The 22,016-nt window shown below is 40.4% G+C and overlaps 1 protein-coding gene across 2 annotated transcripts in view; it reads right to left on the reverse strand.

The window, feature by feature from the left end:
* STK4 (serine/threonine kinase 4) overlaps positions 1–20,270 on the reverse strand; it is a gene marked incomplete at both ends in the record, with an annotated part of 79,701 nt that extends 59,431 nt beyond the window's left edge. For both annotated transcript variants that reach the window (XM_084247954.1, XM_084247955.1), the window contains 5 exons: positions 2,313–2,477; positions 9,828–9,942; positions 12,422–12,550; positions 15,445–15,525; positions 20,236–20,270. In XM_084247954.1, coding sequence (XP_084104080.1) covers positions 2,313–2,477; positions 9,828–9,942; positions 12,422–12,550; positions 15,445–15,525; positions 20,236–20,270 — 525 coding nt within the window. The remainder of the gene's footprint in view (positions 1–2,312; positions 2,478–9,827; positions 9,943–12,421; positions 12,551–15,444; positions 15,526–20,235) is intronic.
* Between the last annotated feature and the right edge of the window lie 1,746 nt (positions 20,271–22,016).

The raw sequence follows: 22,016 nt of genomic DNA on the forward strand, positions 1-22,016 counted from the left end.
GTGAGCTATCACCTCACACCTGTTAGAATGGCTGTTATCAAGAAGATAGGAAATAAGTGCTGGAAGGAAAGAGAACCTTTGTGTACAACCAGTGGAAATGTAAACTGGTGCAGCCACTATGGAAAACAGCATGGGAGTTTCTCAAAAAATTAAAAGTAGAACACCATATGATCCAGCAATTCCACTTCTGAGAAAGAAAATAAGTATTGGCAAGAATGTGGAAAAACCAAAACTCTCAGATACCAGCAATGAGAATGTAAAAACTCAGTTGTTTTGGAAAACTTTCTTAAAATGTTGAACATAGGGTTACCATATAATCCAGAAAAATCTGTGTAACATATGCAAATCTATGTTCACATAAAACTTATATATGAATTTTAAAGCAACACTATTCATAATAGCTAAAAAGTAGAAACAAACTAAATTTTCAACTAATGAACAGATAAACAAAATATTATAGTCATGTGTCACTTAATTTTTCAATCAATGATGACCACACACATATATGATAGGTGACTCTAACAGGCTGTATCATCTATAGAGCCCAGGTACACAGCAGACTATGTTATCTGGCTTGTGTTAATTACACTCCATGCCATTTTACAACAACCAAATCACAACTCCCTCATGTAGCAACAGGTGACTGTATTCATACAATGGAATACTATTCAGGCATAAAAAAGAATGAAGTACTAACACATGCCTCAACATGAACTTCGAAATAAAACATTAAAGAAGCCAGAAACAAAGTTACATATTCTATGATTTAATTTACATGGAATGTTCAGAATGGGCAAATCTATAGAGACAGAAAGTAGATTAGTGATGGCCAGGGAGGGAGGGAAAGAAAAGGGGGAAAGAGGTACAGAGTTTATTTTGGGGATGATGAAAACATTCTGGAATTTTATATGGTAGTTCGTCGCCCCCATTCCTCAGGATAGACATTCCAGTGGATGCCTGAAACCACAGATAGTACCAAATTCTATCTATATTATGTTTTTGCCTATACATACACACCTATGATAAAGTTTAATTGTAAATTAGGAACATTAAGAGAGTAACAATAACTACTATTAGAATAATTATAACAATATTCTCTAATAATATTAAAGTTATATGAATATGGTCTGTCTCTTTCAAAATTATCTTATACTCATATTTTCGGACCTCAGCTGACAGTGGGTAATCAAAACTGCAGAAAATGAAACCTCCAGAAGCAAAACCACAGATAAAATCCACTAGAGTGGCTTTTGTGAATATACTAAAATACTGGATTATACATTTTAAAGGGGGGTAAAAATTCTATGAAGGCAGCATGACAGCAGTAATATATAAATAATTATTGAGTAATCATCCAGTTTATTATATTAATAAGCACTAATATTATCAATTTTAATATTTTATTTTTTTATACAGTACCAGAAGGATTTAGTTTTCAATCTGATTTCCTTATTAAGAACATAATTTAGCTTGGCACTGTTTAACTGTGCATTAACAGCAACAAAATCTTTTGAAGGATGATAAATGTGGACAAATATTGAATCGCATTGAATTACTGAATTAATCACAATATTGAATTAATTTCTGATTCTTTTGAACATCAAGGCAGATTTTTTAAAAAAACTGTAACACCAGTTCAAATGAATTTTATTTATATATATATATATATATATATATATATACTCAATTACCATGTATATAGATAGATAGATGGATATACTATTACCTTGAAAAAATTGATATACAATGTTGCTGTAAATTTTAGCAATAAATCTGTCCAGAACTGTTTCTGTTTATCTATATCCATTTCCTATGTACTTATGCATTTTATCACATTAGCAATTCTAGACTTCCTATTTTGAAAAAAAAAAAAAAGTTTTCATTGTCTTGCACTAGTGAGGTAGGAAGGGAATCAAGAGACTGGAGACTACATTAGGGCCAAACAAAGAGTGTTTTCAGTGATGTAACTGTCAACTCTACCTAGAGGCTGAATGAGGAAACGCTGTGTTTTACTCAAGGAAAACAGTTTAGATTTCATTTATCTTCCTTTTAAAAATATGATGCAGATCAACAGGATGTAAAAATTTATCATTTCTTGTTTTAGCTTTTACTTTTATCAAAGTTAAGCCATGTGACCAAATTCTAGAAAAGGAGGTAAAATAACTTACCAGCTCTTTTGTAACCTATTGGTTTGTTTTGTAATGTTTTACTAAGACAATTAAATAAAGTAGAGTTTGAAATTAAATAAATAAAAGGAATTCCTTCTCAAGGCAGAGCTGAAAATTACCAATACAAGTAATACTTTTACTTACTGTAAGTTGACCTGCTACTCCAAAATCTGCAAGTTTTGCATGCCCTTCTGTATTTAGCAAAATATTCCCAGCCTTGATATCTCGGTGTATTTTTCTCATAAAATGAAGATATTCTAGTCCCTTAAGTGTTGACTGTAATATCGTAGCTATTTCATCTTCTGTTAACTGAAAAAAAAAGTAAAATTCTATCAGTTTATATCAGCACAAGAAAGATGGGGGGGGGGGCGAATATTAGGTCCAAACCCTTTCCTAGAACATATGATCTTATTCAACATGAAAATTGCATTGGTGATGTGCCGCAGACCAGCTTTCGGCAATATGTCGGGTCAGAAGTCCTTGAAAGGAAAAGACGGCCTAGGTGTGGCGTAAAGGACCGAGGGGAAGGGGATGAGGTAGTGAGGAGACACTGGATGAGGTGCAAGTCTATTCTGCCGAGAGACTCGGCAGGTCTTTATTTATTCATTTTTAGTAATCAGGAAAAAAAAATGCATTTATCATGTGTAAAGCAGAGACAATCCAAGTATTTTATTCCCATGGACTACTGGCTCCTACAGGTTTCAGCTAGACGGCAGCCTTCAAAGTTAATAGATAAAAAACCAAACCTTACACTAAAACTTATTATTTCAGCTAGATAAATACCTGAGACAGTGGATAGCCACCAATACATCCCTATCAGCTAAAGTCTAAGCATCAAAAGACTATTCTATTCATATGGCCTTCAGCCGGAGACCAGCTGCTTCTCAGCTATCAGAACCTTTTCTACCTAGAAACTTCTTAACACAGTTAACTTCATTTAAAAACTTTCCTAAGAAACTTCTAAATAAAAAGGAACTTCTAAAACAGCAAAAGGACTTACTATAATAGTTGTGCTGGTTTGCTTGTCAGATATGTACAATAAATTGTCTCCCATTGTCAAGTGGGCCAAATTGTTTAATAACTAATTTCTAAACAGGTAATTTTCCGCGCCAGCCACCTACAGTCTGCTGACACGCATAATCCACTGCCCAATATACTCTCTAATAAATTTTTCTCTCTCTATGACCAAGAAAAAAAGCAAAGGGATGCCAGATCTTCAGCCCCACGGTGTGAGGCCCTTTCTCTTTGCTGCTTGTCAGTATCCTATCTGGCTGGGGCAACAAGGCCCCCTGCAGCATCGGTGCTGACTACTCCCCAAGTTATAGTTCCAGCTGAGGTCTCTCCCCAAACATCAGATGCATATATGTGCCCATACAGCATCTGCAAATGAACACCTAATAAGCACGACATGCAAAATCAAATTGTTTATTCCTACAACCAGCCTACCCTTCTCCTTACCCACCCACTCAGCCAACCTTCTTTATTCTTCCCATAGTCTGCTCTCTCCCAGTAAAAGACAGCTTCATTCTTCCAGTTGCTTTGGTCAAAAACCTGCGGTCATCCTTGGTTCTTCTCTGTCTTCAAATTACATCCAACTACATCCTCTGAAATCTCCCTGATCCAAACCACCACCAAGTCCTGCCTGAACTATTCTAATAATCTCCTGGCTGGTCGCACTGCTTCTGCGTATTTTCCACACACAGCCATAACAACTCTTTTAAAATGTAAGCCGGAAGTACTCAAAACCCTCCAACAGCTTCCTGAGTCACTCAAAATGAAAGCCAGTCCTCACCACGGCCTCACATGATCTAGCCTCCAGCTACCTTCATCTTCTACCACTTTCTACCTTGCTCAATCTATGAGCTTCTTTGCTGTTGCTCAAACACAGGAAGCACACTCCCACTCTGGGTCTTTGAAAAGTCACCTAGTCTGTCTACAATAGCTTTCATTCAGACTTCTGGACAACTTGCTCCCTTACTTCAGTGTCTCGGCCTATATATCACCTTATCAGAAACTCAGAAAGATCGTCTCTGTCCCTTTACCCTCCCTGACTGGACACTGCAGCCAGCATTAACACCATCGGACATATTATACGTTATTTGTGTATCTACTGATGTGTATCTTCCCTTTCAGAAATACAAGCTCCATTTAAAAATCTGCTTGATTTGTTTTCTATTGTATCCCTTGTACCAAGAAAGCCACCTGGCACACAGCTGGTGCTGAAAAATATGTTGCGTGATAAACAAATGAGCACAAGAAAGCTGGAGACTGACATAAAACTCCTGATTCGTCCAACACTAACTGTGTGAGGATTCAACCCCAGTCCTAAACAAACTCAATCCACAAACTCTCAACCTGTTCCCCTTTTGAAAACCCATGACCTTTAGAAGGCAGTATGCTACACAGCAAAAAGCACGGGCTCTGGACTAGCAAACAATCAGGATGCCTAAAGGGGACCAAAGGGCAAAATGTCTGCTCACACCTTCTCTGTGCGGACATACAAAGAGGAATATAGAAAAACCCGGAGGTCCCTGTCGATCTTACAGATTTTCCCAAGAAGCGCTTGGAGAGGCGGAGGACACATTGGGAAAGAGGAGTCTAAATGCGGTAAGATGGCAAAAGCAGAAAAACAGGCAATGAAGAACTACAGACCAGCTAAAGGAGGCAAGAAGGACCCTAGTGCCCCTAAATAGCCACGGCCTGGATTCTTCCTGCTCTGTTCAGAATTCTGCCCCAAGATGAAATCCACGAACCCTGGCAGCTCTTTCTCCGCGTCGTGGCAGAGAAGCTGGGAAGGTGTGGAATAAATGACACGAGAATGAAAAGCAGCCCCGGCAGCAAGGTGGCAAAGCTGGAGTACAAGAAGGATGTCGCTGACGCTCAGTGGAAAGGAAAGTTGAATGGTGCAAAGGGTGCCGCTAAAACTGCCAGGGAAAAGGTGGAAGAGGAAAATGAACATGATGAGGAAGAAGAGGAGGAACAAAAAAAACTATTTCTCAAAAAAAAATTGTTTTGGGATTAGAAAGACCTTCCTTTTACTCTTGGCTCTACATTCTACCTACGTGACTTAAGCAACTTATCAAATTCCTCTTAGTCTCAGTTTCTCAATCTATAAAACAGAACTATCGCCTTTCTTCAAGACTCATGAAAATCAAATGATATCAGACATGAAAGAATACGCATGTCTAGGGCCTCGCTGGTGGAGCAAGGGGTTAAGACGCAACCTATGAAGCTATCAGCAGCCACTGCAGCATGAATTCAATCCCCAGCCAGGGAGCAACCCACACAGCAAAGCAGACCTCTCCTGTCTCATCCACTGCTCCCCTCAGCAGTGTACTTCAGTACACTCAAACACATCCTGCACCTCTGGCCTGCACCCCACCTCTTGTATGCATAAATAAATAAAATAAATCTTTAAAAAAAAAATACACATGTCCAACCCCTACTACACTATCAGTCAATCAACAAATACTTAATAAGGAATAATTACAAACCAGGTACTATGCTACCAATATTAAAATAGCTAATGTTACTAATTATTTAATCTACTTTAGGCACTATTTTATTATCTTGCTTCATTCTTTTTTTTTTTTTAAGATTTATCGATTGATTGATTGATTGATACATACATGCATACAAGCACTGGGTACAGTCAGAAGCGCAGGAGGGTGAGAGAATTCACCAGACCCAGAGCGGAGAGTGGAATAGTCAGAGTGACGAAGTACACTGCTGAGGGGAGCAGCGGGCGGCAGGAGAGGTCTGCGCGCCACGTGAGACCCTCCTCCGGTGGCCGGGGAGCAGCCGGGGATCGAACCGGCGCTACAGAGGCTGCGGGCAGCTTCGCAACCCAGCGTTCAACCGCTGCGCCACCGGGGAGGCCCTCTTGCTTAATTCTTAAAACAATCAGATGAAGCAGGTACAGTAATAGTCACCCCCATTTAATAGGTAATAAAGCTGAAGCTAGACAAGTGAAGTAATTTGTGCAAAAAAAATCACACAACAAATAAATTATAGAATTCAACCAATACCATTTACAAAGCAGCAAGCTAGAGTTTAGGGTGTTTTTTTGTGGCTGAAGAGCACAAAGCTCATGGCTGGCTCACTGACTCCTTATTTTTACCAGCTGAACTAATCTCTCAGGGTAGCACTGCCCAATAGCAATGGAATGTAAACCACAAATACAACTTTTAATTTTCCAGCAGCCACATTTAAAAAAAGAAAAATTAATTTTGAAAGTCTATTTTACTTACGCATTATTTATCTAAAATATTATCATTCCAACATTGATTAGCGTAAATTTTCACTTTTTTTGTAATAAATATTCAAAATCTAGTATGTACTTGACTCATTTATAGCATTTCTCAATAAAGAATAGGCACATATTATATTTTTAATAACCACATATGGCTGACGACTATCCCAAAGGGTGGCACAGAGTTAAAATATTTGTCAAATTAATGTGTAATGATTAGAAATCAGTACTTAGTATCAAAAATTACATAATCAACTAATATTAAAATAGCAAAAAACATCAAAAGCACCATCAAAATTATTTTTGTTTGGGGCCTTCCTGGTGGCACAGGCAGTTGAGCGCTGCACTGTGAAGCTGTCCGCAGCCTCTGCATTGCTGGTTTGATCCCCAACGGTCTCAGAGCAACCCACATGGCAGGGCAGACCTCTCCTGTCTCGCCCACTGCTCCTCTCAGCAGTGTATTTCAGTCAGTCTGCCTGTTCTGTTCCCCACTCTGTCTCTGGTGAATCCTCTCACCATCCTGCGCATCTGGCCTGTACCCTGGTTCTTGTATAAATAAATAAATCTTTTTTAAAAAAATTATTTTTGTTTGGTTTCAAAAGACCTGAAAAAAATACCTTAATGCTGCATGTAAAAGATCTGTAAACCAATTTTTAATTTAATAAATTATTCAAGCTTTGGGACTTATAAATATATCTTATGCTATGATATTAATCCTAAAGAACTTGCTATTTGACTAGGCAAACACAGTAACTCTGAATAATGTAAATTAAGAAAAGAACACAGTAAGTAATACAGATGATAAAAAAGTTGTAACTGACTTTTAGAACACCCCACCTTAGAGTTTGTATATCACTTCATGATTCACAATGTACTTTCATATATTCAAATTGTTACTTACAGCTTTGCAAATACTTAACATAGGTATTACTATTCCTATTTTCCTTATTAAAACAATTGCTAAAGGCTAATTTAAATGTATATTTACATTAAAATGTAAACCAGAAGATTCACTGTCTTGGCTTAGAACCCAGCAATGGTTCTCCTGTACCTGGACGAAGAGTCAAACTCATTACCGTGGCCTGCAATACCAACATAATCTAGCCCGCTCACCTTTCTAAACTCATCTCCTACACCTCCCTTCTCCCCTCCAGTCACAGTGGCCTCTTTCCAGCATTGGAAGATGCCAAACTCATTCCAGCCTCAGGGTCTTTGCACTGGTTATTCCTCTAACCAGAATGTTCTTTTAGAAGTCTGAGCTCCCTTTCTATGACTGGGAAGCTGGGGAGAGCCCCACCCATCCAAGGACATTGGATCTAGTCCCCCATCCCTTCTTCCCTCACTTGAAGCCCCTCAATAAAATGAGGGCTTTACCCTAAAAAAAAAAATGTGAGAGCCCTTGTCTTCCAAGGTTTACTTCCCCAAGTGATATTTCTCAACCAGTCATTCTGAAGTATCCCCACCTATTGCTATCAGTTTACCCTCATTTTACCTTCAAAACAATTTACCTTGAAAACAATTATCACTATCTGATATTTCTTTTCTAGTTACCACTGATTTCCTTTTTTGTTTCTCTACCAGAAAATGCACTACCATGACAGCAGGATCATTACCTTATCCACTACTAGATCTCTTGTCTAGAAAACGATGTTATATTTTCAGTACACATTATTCTAGATACATTTACTAAATGAAGAGTTCAAACAAATGAATCTGAACTAGGGCCTCCCTGGTGGTGCAAGGGGTTAAGATGCTACCTATGAAGCTATCTATAGCCACTGCAGCACGAGTTCAATCCCTGGCTGGCCAGGGAGCTACCCACATGGCGCAGCAGACCTCTCCTGACTCGCCCGCTGCTCCCCTCAGCAGTGTATTTCAGTCCATCTGCCTGTTGTGCTCCCCACTCTGTCTCTGGTGAATCTTGTCACACACACCTCCCACCTCTGGCCTACATCCCAGTTCTTGTATGCATAAATAAAAATAAATCTTTTTTTTAAAAAAGAATCTGAACTAGAACCCATGATTGCTAGATTTTATCCTAGCCATCACAGAAGAGAAAACCATTTTTCACAGAGATTATTTCTAATAGGCCATCAGGGAAGCTACCCTACAAACACCATGAGTAGGAGAAAACCAAACCTAAATTTAAATGTTTAAAATTCATTGTTTAAGGAACAAAACCAAAACCACTCTTGAAACTGAGGCTCCAGAGGGGGAGCTGAAAGAGGTGAGGACGTTTTGGGGGTGGGCATGGTATGATAACATACATTTGAAGAGTGGTGAACTTGTATCCTGAAAACATCTACAGTGTACATGGACGCAGAGAAAGAGGGTGGAATGGTGTTGCCAGAGACTAGAGGGACGGGAAAATAGGAGTTAGGATTTTATTTATTTTTTTAAAGACTTATTTTACTTATGCATACAAGAGCTGGGGTGTAGGCCAAAGGTGCAGGGGGTGAGATGATTCACCAGAGACAGAGTGGGGAGCAGAACAGGCAGATCTACTGAAATACACTGCTGAGGGAGCAGCAGGCAAGGCAGGAGAGGTCTGTTGCACCATGTTGGTCAGCTCCATAGCTGGGGATCCAACTCATGCTGAAGTGGTTGCTGATAGCTTCATAGTGCTGAGACTTAAGCCCTTGCACCACCAGGGAGGCCCTAAGTTAGTCTTTTAACGAGTATAGAGTTCCAGTTTGGGATGATGAAAAAGTTCTGGAGATGGATGGTGGTAAAGTTGTTGACAATGGGGATGTATTTAGTGCTACTGACCTGTATACTTGAAAATCAAGAAGATGGTTGGCCTCCCCTGGTGGCACAGCAGTTGAGCGCTGGGCTGTGAAGCTGCCCACAGCCTCTGCAGTGCTGGTTCAAACCACATGGCGCAACAGACCTCTCCTGCCGCGCCCGCTACTCCCCTCAGCAGTGTATTTGTCAGTCTGCCTGTTCTATTACCTGCTCTGGCTCTGGTGATTCTCTCACCCTCCCGCGCTTCTGACTGTACCCAGTGCTTATATAAATAAATAAATAAATCTTTAAAAAAAAAAGAAGAAAATCAAGAAGATGGTGTATTTCATGTGCATTTCACCACAATTTTAAAAGAAAAAAAATACAGAGCAAGAATGACCCAATTTATAAATTAAAAAAAAAAACTCAGAAAAAATAAAATTCATTGTCTAACTATATTTGGTACTCATTTTTCCCCAGTGAAAAATAAACCAAGAATGCTAAATATCACTACATAGATTTGGTGTCAAAACTGTGACATTTAGGAAATAAGGAAAACAGAAGACCATGGAAAGGAGGAACTCTGAGTCATCTCTGGAGGTGAGGAAGTACAAAAGTGCACAGGAATAAAAGGCCAGAGAAAAGAAGACACGCTCAGCCACCATTTTAGAAGGCAAGCTTACCGTTTTGTTCCGTAATCGAATGATATCAGACACAGAACCAGCCCCACAGTATTCCATCACAATCCACAAGTCTGTGTTCTTAAAATAACTGCCATAATATTTGACGACGTGAGGACTAGAATGAGAGTGAACACAAATTAGTGGAACAGTCTTCAAAATCTTTCTTAATGCATGCTGTTAAATACATGAAAATTAATCTGTTAGCTCAAAAAATCAATTATTCATATTTAAGATAAAACAGACACTGTCCTGGTAAGGATGTAAAATAATAAAGCTTTTCTGGAGGCCAATAAATAAAAGTACAAAAAATGTGTGGGTCCTTTAACCCTAGCCTTTCCAAATTTACAATTCACCTAAAAAAATTATAGATAATTTATAAAAGGGAAAATTCAGATACCACTTAACTGTTCAACATTAGAAACTTTAAGAAATAAAGAGATGTTCATATAATGGAATAACCATGAGTCCATGATAATACTTTATTTACTTTTTTCCATGAAGTCACATATATTTTACAATAAGGAAAAGAATTATACTACAAGTTATTATAAAGAAAAGATACTTAGGGACAGGGAGCTTGAGGTCTCAAGCTTAAAGAGAGCTACCAAACAAGAAATTTCAAAGAAAAGTCAAACATCCCATTAAAATGAAATGATCTGAGAGCCACTAGCTTTAACATGACAGACTGTTATCAGGACTAATTGTTATCAGGGCTAAATAATATTGTATAATAACTAAAAATGCTAAAACCAACTGGGCTTCATTTACTGTCAGAATTTCAAATGTCCCTTCACTCAATGACAAGGACAGCAGGAATAAAGAAAACACAGAGATACACAATAATTATTAATGAAGAAATAGATAAATAACTCTCTTCAGGTACAACCATCACCACATTTGCTGTTCCCTGAATTCCTATAGCATTTCCTGTACTCTCTCTATAAGACAAGTATGATAGAATGTAAAAGTCAGGCACTCACATTGGCATGTGTTCTATATAATCGTATTGTCAACTAGATTCTCCTGTAAATATATAAGCCTGGCCAGTCCAATCAATCTATAAACTCCCAGAGAGTAAGAGCCCTACCCTATACTTCTCTGTGCTCCTTACAGTGCTTAGCACAGAGTACGCTTCTCATGAGATCTCTTTTATTATCACAGACATTCTATGCCATGTTTGGAAGACAGCTCTTGCACCGTCTATCAAAAGTGTCAAGGTCCCAATGGCTCCCATAATGTATCTGAGAGAGAAGAAAGAGGAACACTGCTGCTTTACTTACTCTGGACAATTCAATCAAGAAACCCAATCAAGAAACACTTTTATCTAGAAGAGAGGAACCGCAAGGGAGTAAAGAATAAAAGAAAGAATAAAAGGGTGGATGAGAGACTAGAAAGGCTGCATTCACAAGTCTGTGAAGTGTGAGGGCTCCTGGGTAGATGTCCTAGTAGGGAGCCTCCCTTGTCCCAACACCGAGGTTTTACAAACAGGTAGCACTAAATTAAGATGCTGAGCAGGTAGGTTTCAGACAGACGGATGCAGCCGAGTGCAAGACTTTCTCAAGCCCCTTTCAGTTCCCAAGAGCTGGCATTGCCCCTAAGTTTGTATTACTCTCAATTCTAAAAGGTCGTAGGGAAACCTGCTCCATTACAATGACCAACCCGGTTGTCATGAAATTTCAGAGCAAACCACGTGCTTTTCTGCGGTTGCCTGTTGGCCTAACTTCCTGCTTGACAGGGTTTGACAAATCTTAGTTCCTCAAAAATAAAATACTTAACTACTCGTAGCTTAAAATTTTTTTTTTATGTAAAGGATGGACAGTAATAGGTAAATATTCTTTTTTTACCATTTTACCTGATACTATAAGGTTCCCAAAACTAATAGCATTTGAATCATCTCTTCTCAGCTATCTTTGCCAAAATGTTTCTCAGTAGGAAGTAAAAGAGATAATTATCAAACAAGAAAAAAACAGCACCACCTTCTGCCTCTTAGCCTCTTCCTAGTTTTGAAAAGGGCTTACTGAAGGGAAAAAAAAAAAAACAACTAACAGTGCAGAAACAGAAACTATAAGCTGAAACACAAACTTTTTCATCATATTTTTTTCTGGAAGATGCAGAGGGATTCCACCAAACTCTACCTTCTGCAAACTACCTTAGTAAATACATCTCTAAGTGCTAAAACTCCATAATCACAGTAAATTCAAAACCATGTTCTCATCAAAGAAATACCACAGGAAACATAAATAAGAGACAGTCTGCGAGGGAGGGGGACGAAAAGGGCTCAAAACAGGGGAGGGAAAAACACAAAGGCTATGGTGATGATTCATGGATGAACTGGTGGTGGGAATTTTACGGGGAATACACAATGATATAAAAGAGATAAATTAAAAAATTGTAAAAAAAAAAAATAATAATTCAATCGGGCCTCCCCTGGTGGCACAGTGGTTGAGCGCTGGGTTGCGAGGCTGCCCGCAGCCTCTGCAGCGCCAGTTTGATCTGCAGCCACTGGCGAGGGTCCCACAAAAAAAAAAAAAAAAAAAATTCAATCAATAAAGAAGGAATGTAAAAAAAGAGAGAGAGAAATACCACGTCTTTACCTGTCACATTGCTGCATTATGGAGATTTCTTTGATTATTTCCTGCAGGTCTGATTCCACAGGAACTTGCTTAATAGCAACAATCTGACCGGTCTCTTTATGAATAGCTTTATATACACTGCCATAGGACCTATAATTGGGGAAAGGAGAACATTTATAAAGTCGGTGCAAGTCAAGAGATTCAACAGTGGTAAAAAAAAAGTTCTAATTTCTATGATACATATACACTTCGCTACGCTTGCAAAAGTGAGATAGCTAAAATACTTTGGGGGAAAAACTGTCACTAAGAGAACTACCATAAAATGGCATGTTAAAGATTTCACATTACAACTTGACTGAATGTGCTAATATGAAATAAGAATAATTATAATAGGGCCTCCCCGGTGGCACAGTGGTTGAGAGCTGGGTTGCGAATCTGCCCGCGGCCTCTGCAGCACCAGTTCGATCCCCGGCCACCAGGTGAGGGTCCCACATGGCGCGCAGACCTCTCCTGCCGCCCGCTGCTCCCCTCAACAGTGTATTTCATCAGTCTGCCTGTTCTGCTCTCTGCTCTGGCTCTGGTGAATTCTCTCACCCTCCCGTGCTTCTGACTGTACCCACTGCTTGTATAAATAAATAAATAAACCTTAAAAAATAAAATAAAATAATATTAAAAAAAGAATCATTATAATAGCCACCATGCATTGTGTGCCTGATGTCTGCTAGAAACTGTAGCATCTCAGTTCATCTTTACCAAAAAAGAAGATGTGATTAGCCCAATGTTACAGGTAAATGTGAAAAGACTCAGAGAGATTCCATGACTTGCCCAAGGTCACATAAGTGGATTAATCAAATCCTGGATTTAAATCCAGATGTGTCTTAATACGAAGCTTTGCTCTCTCCACATCTGTACAGGAGTTTAATAGAGAAGAAAGGTCTTTGTTTTCCTGCATTTGCTCTAGTACCCTGAGGTGTCTCAGCCCTTGCTCCTCTTACAGTAATACTAAAAATATGGAAATTAATTAAAAAATCTAAGAATCCTTAAATACTTGTGTCAGTGAATAGAACAATCACAAATTCTTTGTATTTTACTTCATCTTCCCTTAAAAGTTTATTATCAAAATAAATGAAATGCTTGTTTCCCTTCAATTTTATTTTATATATTTATTTTTTGTGGGACCCTTGCCGGTGGCCAGGGATCGGGCTGACGCTGCAGAGCCTGCGGGCAGACTCACAACCCAGCGCTCAACCACTGCACCACCAGGGGAGGCCCTCCCTTCAATTTTAGTAGACAAGAACACTAGATTTAGAATCCAGAGACCTAGAATGAGTCCTACCACCATCTATCATTTAGGGAGATATTGTTAACCTTGCTATGTCTCAATGTTCTCATGTGTAAAATAACAATACGAATTTCTTTACAGGACAATTGTGATGGTCAAATGAAATACCATTATCATCTTACATAGATTATATTCTACTGGAAACCTGCAAGGTGAGATAATATGTAGGTTGTCTTTCATATTTCCCAAACACACCTGTTTCTTCATACTGTCTTGGTGAAAAAAAATCAGCATGGCAATGCCCCTTAATATATCAAAGCAGCTGAGTGTTCAAGCTCAAACACTGTTTAAATGTGAAAGTAACATAAAACATTCTATAAATACACATATTTATCTATGCATAACACATTAAAAAAATTGTTGTTCAATGAGAATCTCTTACAGCTGCAAAACTAGTGTAGTAATTCTTAAATGTCATATGAACTTTTTTTGCCAGAGAACGAAGACCACTGACGATGTATAGAAAACCCAAGCACTTCCCCTTCTTCCTTGATTTATTAATGTTGCAAATACCTGTCCCAGGGGACAAAGGCCAGAGGGCCAAACCAGTCACAGGTTTTTTTTTAAGCTTTTTTTTTTTTAAAGATTTATTTATTTATGCATACAAAAGCTGGGGTGCAGGCCAGAGGTGTAGGGAGTGAGAGGATTCACCAGAGACAGAGTGGGGAACAGAACAGGCAGATTGACCAAAGTACACTGCTGAGGGGAGCAGCAGGCAAGTCAGGAGAGGTCTGCTGCACCATGTCAGTCAGAGTTTTCATATTCCCCTTTGTGAGTGAACTAGTAGTAAGCGTATGACCCAGTTCTGGACAGTGAAACTTGAGGGAAATTCTGCTAAAAGGTTTCTGGGAAAGACTTTCCTCCCAGATAAGGGAGAAGCACAATAGAAAGCCCATTTTTACCTGCCACTGCCCTTCCTGCTTTGGTTACTGCCACGTAAGGCATGATGCCTGAAACTAATGCAGACATCTCAAGACCATGAAAATTAACTACACAAGTGCTAAACCATTATCAAGACAATTAACTATTCTGGAAGCTTTCCCCTCCAGATTATTACTTGATTATTAGTGACAAGTCCTTGATTTATTTACCATATTTCATAAAGTTGCAGGAACTAAAATGCTGAATTGCATTGCCTTCTATTGAAAAAAAAATTATTGCATGTTGAACAGAAGTTATGAATAGCAAATCCAAATATAACCAATTAACAAAAACTTTTTAAATAAAGTATAAACTAATTAGTCCTGTCAAATAGACAAAATCATGCAAATCATGGCTTTTCCTAGAGAAAAAGCAATAGACATTCTTTTTCTTTTTTTATTTAAATTTTATTTTTATATTCCCCATACAATTACAACCCCCTTATTTTGACCCCAATCCCTCCTTTCCTGCCCCCCACCCCCCATAGAGTGTCTCTGGTTCATAGGCAACAGACATTCTTAATGGTTAAAAAAAAAAAAAAAAAAAAAAGAGCCAGACTCACTAAATCTGCATATAATGGCGATTAGGCGGAAGAGAAAAGGGGCATCTTAAACTATAAGTTTACCTTTCACTTCCACTGACAGCAGTGCTGAAATGCAATATTACCCTTTCTCCACTTTAGGTTTGTGAATTATCGCCAGGATAAAAGTTCATAGTCTTCTCGTGCTAGGGGAGAAAAAAACTGACCCCACAGGCCTACCTATATTTTCTGTACACTTACCCTTCTCCAAGTTTCTCTAAGACATCAAACACTTCTTCTGGTTGTTTAGTTAAACTATCTTCATCCAACTTTTTCAGCTGCCTGTGCATAAATAAATGTAAACAAAAAATACAATTTACTTGCCAGCAACTACAACATAAAAAACATTATTTTACAATTAGCATCTTAGAAATTTCTCTACAAAGTCGTCAGTAATAAACAACAACATCACAAATTAAGAGATTTCTAAGAGAAGAGAAGGGTGATCCTATGGAGGTGTTACTGGGGCACCCTAATGAGCACCCTTCACACCATGGAGAGCTAGCAAGAGTCAGATTTCAGTTCAACAGGTGCAAGAATTTTCTAGCAATAAAAGCTGTTCTAAGATGGCTTAAAGCACCTGAAAGAAGTCCTTAGTTCCCCATCATTGAAGAATTTAAACAGAAAAGGAGTCTCCCTGTGGCCGATGCTGCAGAGTAGATTCCAGCTTTAGATAAAACCTTTAAAATCCATTTAAACCTCAAGGTTCCATGGATTAAAATGCCATACCTATCTCTTCAGAAAAGGTATTTATTGTAAGACTAACTATAAATTGAAACTTGATCTTAGGAGGTCAAGGAAGACAGAAGACTGCAGCTCTCCATTAGTGAGGTTTTAGTAAATTTGTCAAAATACAATGATTATACAGGGATTATAGAAACAGAAAGTGAAAAGCATGTGCTTAGATGTTACCAAAAGTGAAAAATAACTAGGCAGCTGGGAGTTTCAAAAAGTCTCAGAAAGATTCAGCAAGAAGCAGTCACATACCTGTGACTAGCACCCCAATCAAAGATACACACACACACACACATATATACACATATGTGTGTATGTGTGTGTGTGTGTATGTATATATATGGCTGCTTACAATTGCCAGAAAAACATCAAAAAGCACAGGAGGTTATAAATTCGCAATTGAAAAAAAAAAAACTTCACGGACCTCTGAAAATTATGAAGAGGTTTAAAGAAGGAGCTTTGCTCCTTCTGTGTGTATGTATTGTCTGCATAATAACTTCCTGAAGCTACAAAGGACAACAAAGAAAAGCAAGCTCAGGAAATGGTAAAATATGGAAGTCACACTGGAGACTTCTTAGGAAAAAAAGGTTTAAACAATCTGGACAATACCTATTTTTACAAGGAAAAAAGCTGAATTAAGAAAAATACACACACTCAAATGTGTACCTTCCTAGAGAAAATAGCAAAATGAGAAGATGAAGAATAAACACCCCTGACCACATCACATGTATTTACCAATAAATGCTGACCTCAAAAGGTCAAGCTTACAGAATTTTATATATATCAAAGCCTAGAGAATTGCTCCAAGTCAACAACTGCCAAAACACTGACCTTTGAAAATCAGAAAGTCCTAAAAAGTAAATTCCAGTGACATCATAAAAACTCCCAGCTTAAAAATAAAAAGGGATGAAGTGAAACCCCTAAATTTGAAAGGTGAAATTTCTCTGAACTCAGAAGTTAGAATAAACATCTCATAAATCAGGGTTTCTTTGTGAAGCACTGAATTGAGATTTGTATAAACAATAGACAATACCTCATTTCTCAAGTATAATTAAAGTTTTATAAACAGCTTATATAAAGGAAGATCAGATGTGTTCCTTGGAAGGGTTGACCTTGGGGTTTACAAAAAGCAAAACTCACCATTTCAACTACTACAGAGACTGTAGCCTAACAAAGGAAGCTGCCACTGCCATGAGGGACAGCTGCGAGACTGCGATAGTACTTTGACACACTTTATGTGACCGCTCAGAATCTAAGTGGCTTCTGTCTAGTTTTGGTCAAAACTAAAGGGCTCTTTCTGGAACCTGAGAACCCAGAGGTGGTCAAATACTTGCTGAAAGGATTAATGGATGGAATGATGGGACTCTAAAACTTTATAGTCAATCTCTGTGAGTTTTCCAAATAAAACAGAATTTACCCCTATAAAGGATTACTGGATTGTCAACAAAGAAGATTTCTATGGAAAATACTGGGATTTTTCATGATATTGCATCCCATGAGTCTTCATGAAAGAAGTACTACACCCAAAACAGGCCAATTGATGATTCAGCTCTCTGCTGGGACTTCCTCGTAGCAGGTAGTTTCATTGTTTGTTCATAAAGAGGCTTGGCCCACAGGGCCTCCATGGACCATGAACTGGTGGGTGCTGTGCTCTAAGTCAGGTGGCCCCGTGGACACCCAGCAGCCCAGAAAAGCACTCACACCTTCCATCACACTGTCATCACCTAATGGCAGCTCACTTTAAAATCAAAAACTCCGATGTACATCATCAACTTCAATGTATCGTCATTCACATAGTCATACACAAATGTCCCAACTTCTGAACACAAAGAGCATTTCCTGTGTTGGGGTTGCTAGCCCTTGTTGGAAATGCATGTCCTCTGAATCTCTGAAAAGACAACTTCATCTTTCCAAATACAAATAAGGGTGTTTATGAAGTAGTTACTCACAGGTATGGCTAGTTCTCAAGTCTCTCTTTCCCATCTTAAAACTCTTGGAAGTTTCTTTTTATTCACACATCAAGTACAGAGGCACGAACACGTGAAGGTATAGAGAAGCGAGGCATCTACAAGCCAAGAAGAGAGGCCTCAAAAGAAACAACCCCCCCCCACAGCTTGATCTAACCTCTAGAACTGCGCGTAAATAAATCTCTGTAGTTTAAGTCACCCTGTCTGAAGAGCCTTGTTACAGCAGTCCTAACAAACTAATACAAATGACTAAAGTCAATTTGCTGCAAATTAGGCAGTTCACTAGCTATGATGAGCAGAATGCACCAGTCATTCAGGAGCTCAGTCCTATAATGCTCATCCTTACATTTTAGTAATTTTTAAAATCCAAAAGGTACAGGAATGAGCATGCTAAACAAAAAGCAAAAAGGTTTTACTTCTTTGCCCAAGATCACACAAAACAAAGCAAAAGTAGAAACAAAGCGTAGATTCCTAATCCTCTTTCCCATTAAACCAAGGCCTCAAAGAAAGAATGAACATACTTCAGAAAGAAATATACATGAAATATACAGAAAGAAATGTACATGCATAATTGGATCACTATAATGCTATAGCAAATATCTGCTAACAAACACAGGACCTGTGCCAAGGGGTACTTCCAGAGAGACATCAGAGAGAGGCAGTTAAGAGAATGAACTTTGGACCAGACTACTAGGATTAAAATCTCAGATCTGGCATTTACTATGAGACCTCCAACAAATCACTAACCTCTCTGTGCCTGGTTTTATCCATGTAAAACATAGGTGTGGAGATAAGCACCACCTCATAAGGACTGTGATGGTGATCAAATGAGTCAATAAGCTGAAGCATATGAAACTGCCATTTTTATAGCTAACATGGTCGAACACCAGTTCCTATGGCTCAACAAGAGACACGAAAGCATTGAGAACTGCCTGGCACCCAGTAAGGGCCATGAAAGTGTAACAACCATTATTTTTCCATCTCAGCTCACTACTATAGGGTGAATGAATCATGAGTCCATCCCAACCAGCTATTTGTCTTCTGCAATGTTTATGCACTTCAAATAACCCCCAAGTGTGCATTCCAGGCTGCCAATCCCTTCCCTTCACCTCTCTGGTGCCCCAAACTCCCACACAATGAATGCCTCCTACTTAAGCACTCATCGCTGCAGGAAGAGTCTGGGAAACAAGCTAAGGACGCACACCTCAGAGCATAACTCCTTCAGCCTCTACTCTACTTTGTTTTTACTCTGCAAACTGACTTAAGATGAGTGTGCTAGGCTCCTCATCTCTGATGGGACAACATGGCATAAGACCTGGGTGCCCAAAGAGCAAATCAATGAGATAACTGCAATCAACCCAAGAATTCAGACTTTCTAGGATCAGCCACCTCTCTGATTCTGACTTAAAGCAACTCTAGGTACCAAGAAGATCTGGCATTGATACTCTCAAAACAATCACGGCCTAAAACCAGCACAGGCTGACCCAGACTCAGGTTGGCCTGGACCCACCCCCTAGTGACCCAGACCTAGCGCAAGGAAGAAAATAGGTGAGGCTGTGTGTCAACTCTTCTGGATCTCAATTTCCTCTTATTTCCTTATCGACTCCCCAATGACGGGTTTTGAAGGACTGAAGAGGCTGTTCAAAAATTATGGAGGACACAGGACGTGAGGAATGAAGGCGGCAGTCATCATCCTGGAGTGGGGTCATATCATGGACATCTTCCCAAATGTTATGCTCCATTAACCCCGCCCTTGCTAGATCTTTCATGGCACACCTTCAACCTTAGGTGCAAAGCTTTTACCCCTCAACAGATCCTTCCCCCGCTGCACCCCTCAAGTGGGACTCCCTCTCTTTGAAAGTCCACTCAGCCCTCCTCTCTGATTGTTCCCGACCCATTCTTTCAAGAGACCACTCATAGGTTCCCGTGCTTTTCAGCAAACACCCCCCTACCTGAGTGAGTCCTTGCTAGGCGCACCTTTCCCCCGAGATCCCCGCCCCCATAGAGGCTCCCCCTAACTTGTCCCCGTTCCTCAGCAGCTGCTCCCTTCAGCAGTCCCCCTCTCCCCTGAGGATGTCCCCCCCAGAGCAAGTGCTCTCCCTAGCCAAACACGCGTTTACCCCCAGCCGATCCCCACCCGCAGGAGGTCCCCCACTCAGCAGGTGCCCCAGCTACCGGGTCGCCACGCCCAGCAGGTTCCTCTCGGGGGGCTCCCACACTGGTGTCTCCCCTTCGCCGCTTCCCGCCCTTCCCTCCCCAACTCCCTTCTTCTCATCCAGGGGCCCCTCACCGGCGCGGCGGGTTTCTCAGCTGCACAGTCTCCATGGCGCTGCCAGCAGCCGCCCAGAACCGCTCACGGCTCCATCCACCCCCGGGACCTCCCCGAGCCCGCCCCGCCGACCTCCCACACTTCCGCTTTCCGCCCCTACCGGAAGCGAAGTGCGGGGAGTGGGGCGGGGCCGCCGTGCCAGGCCCGGGTCACGTGGCGCGCGGCCTGGGTCACGTGGCGCGCTAGGGCGCGGACCCGGAACCTCGAGGCGTCGGCGGTGTCTCCCCGGGGTGTTCTCGCCCGGTCTCCAGACGTTCTGCGCTGCCGCCTCCTCGAGGCTGTCTGCCCAGTGCACTCCGTCCCCCGGCCGGGAACTCACCTCTGCCTCGGCCCGGGCCTGTCATTCTCCAGACGGAGCTACTGAGGCTTGATGAGAACTATTTTTTTAAAGATTTATTTATGCAAACGAGAGCTGGGGTACAGGCCAGAGATGCAGGGGGTGAGAGGATCCACCAGAGACAGAGTGGGGAACAGAACAGGCAGACTTAAATACACTGCTGAGGGGAGCAGCGGGCGAGACAGGAGAGGCCTGCTTCACCATGTGGTTTCGCCTTGGCGGCTGGGGATCGGGGATCGAACTCATGCTGCAGAGGCTGAGGTTTGCTTCATAGTGCGGTGCTTAACCCCTTGCGCCACCAGGGAGGCCCCAGAATTGTCTGCTCTTAAAGCAAGGATTATGCGGTTTCTGGGAAGCTCTGCTCCAGGGATGTACTTGTGGGCTTCTACCGGTATACCTGGTTGGATAATTGTTCCAGATAGAGACTGGACCGAGTATACGTTGCATGTCACAAAACATCAGCCTAGCAGCTTCACCTTAAGTCAGTTTGCGGATGTGAAAATTGGTAGTACTTATTAAGGTCTTACCATGTGCTTGCTTTCATATAGTATCTCATTTAATCCTCACATCAAGCCTGTAATAGTATCCCCAATTTTATATATTAATTATTTGACAAACAGTACTTACCAAGTCCCAATGCTCTACTAATATTAACTCATTTAATACTCTTAACAACTCTGTAAGATAAATACAGGGCTGTTATTCTCATAAGGTAAAGAGGTGACGATCAAATAACCAAAAGTACAGATTTGCCTCATAAGCCCAGGTCCTTCTGATTCGTGCATGCACCCCCAAACTTAGCAACCACTGGAGGTCCCTCTTGGGCATGAGCACTATGGCTTCCTTTCCTCTCCAGTTGAAGCTACTGCCATTCAGAATGGCGATGCCACTACCATCAAGAAATGTTAGGAAAATGGCAGTTTCTACACAACTCAACCATGGTGAACATTACAGGAGAAAACACCCAGAGCAACTTCTACTATTTTTAATTGTCCTGATTCCCCCAAAGGAATGCCATCTAGGAAACTTAGTACCTGACAACTACCTTTCAGACATCCAGATGTGGAATATACTAAAAATGGGGTAATGGAACCATTCTCCTGACACAGGAGGAATACAATTACTGAGAATATATTATGTAGCAGGCACAATCCTAGATTATTTCTTAATCCTCAAAACAGCCCTAGGAGGTCAGAATTAGCCCCAGTATATGGTGAGGAAGCTGACACATACCCACAGCTAGTGAGAGCAAAGATTTTAATCAAGAACCCCCTGATACCACAAAATTGTTGACTGAAATAAACACCACTGAGAAGTGAATTCAAGGTTTAACGGAAAAGTTATTAAAGAGGTTATTCAGAGCCAAACAGAGGACCCAGGGAACAGTCAACAGATTTCTCTTAGT

The sequence above is a fragment of the Talpa europaea genome (assembly GCF_964194135.1).
Source record: "Talpa europaea genome assembly, chromosome: 11".
NCBI lineage: Eukaryota > Metazoa > Chordata > Mammalia > Eulipotyphla > Talpidae > Talpa > Talpa europaea.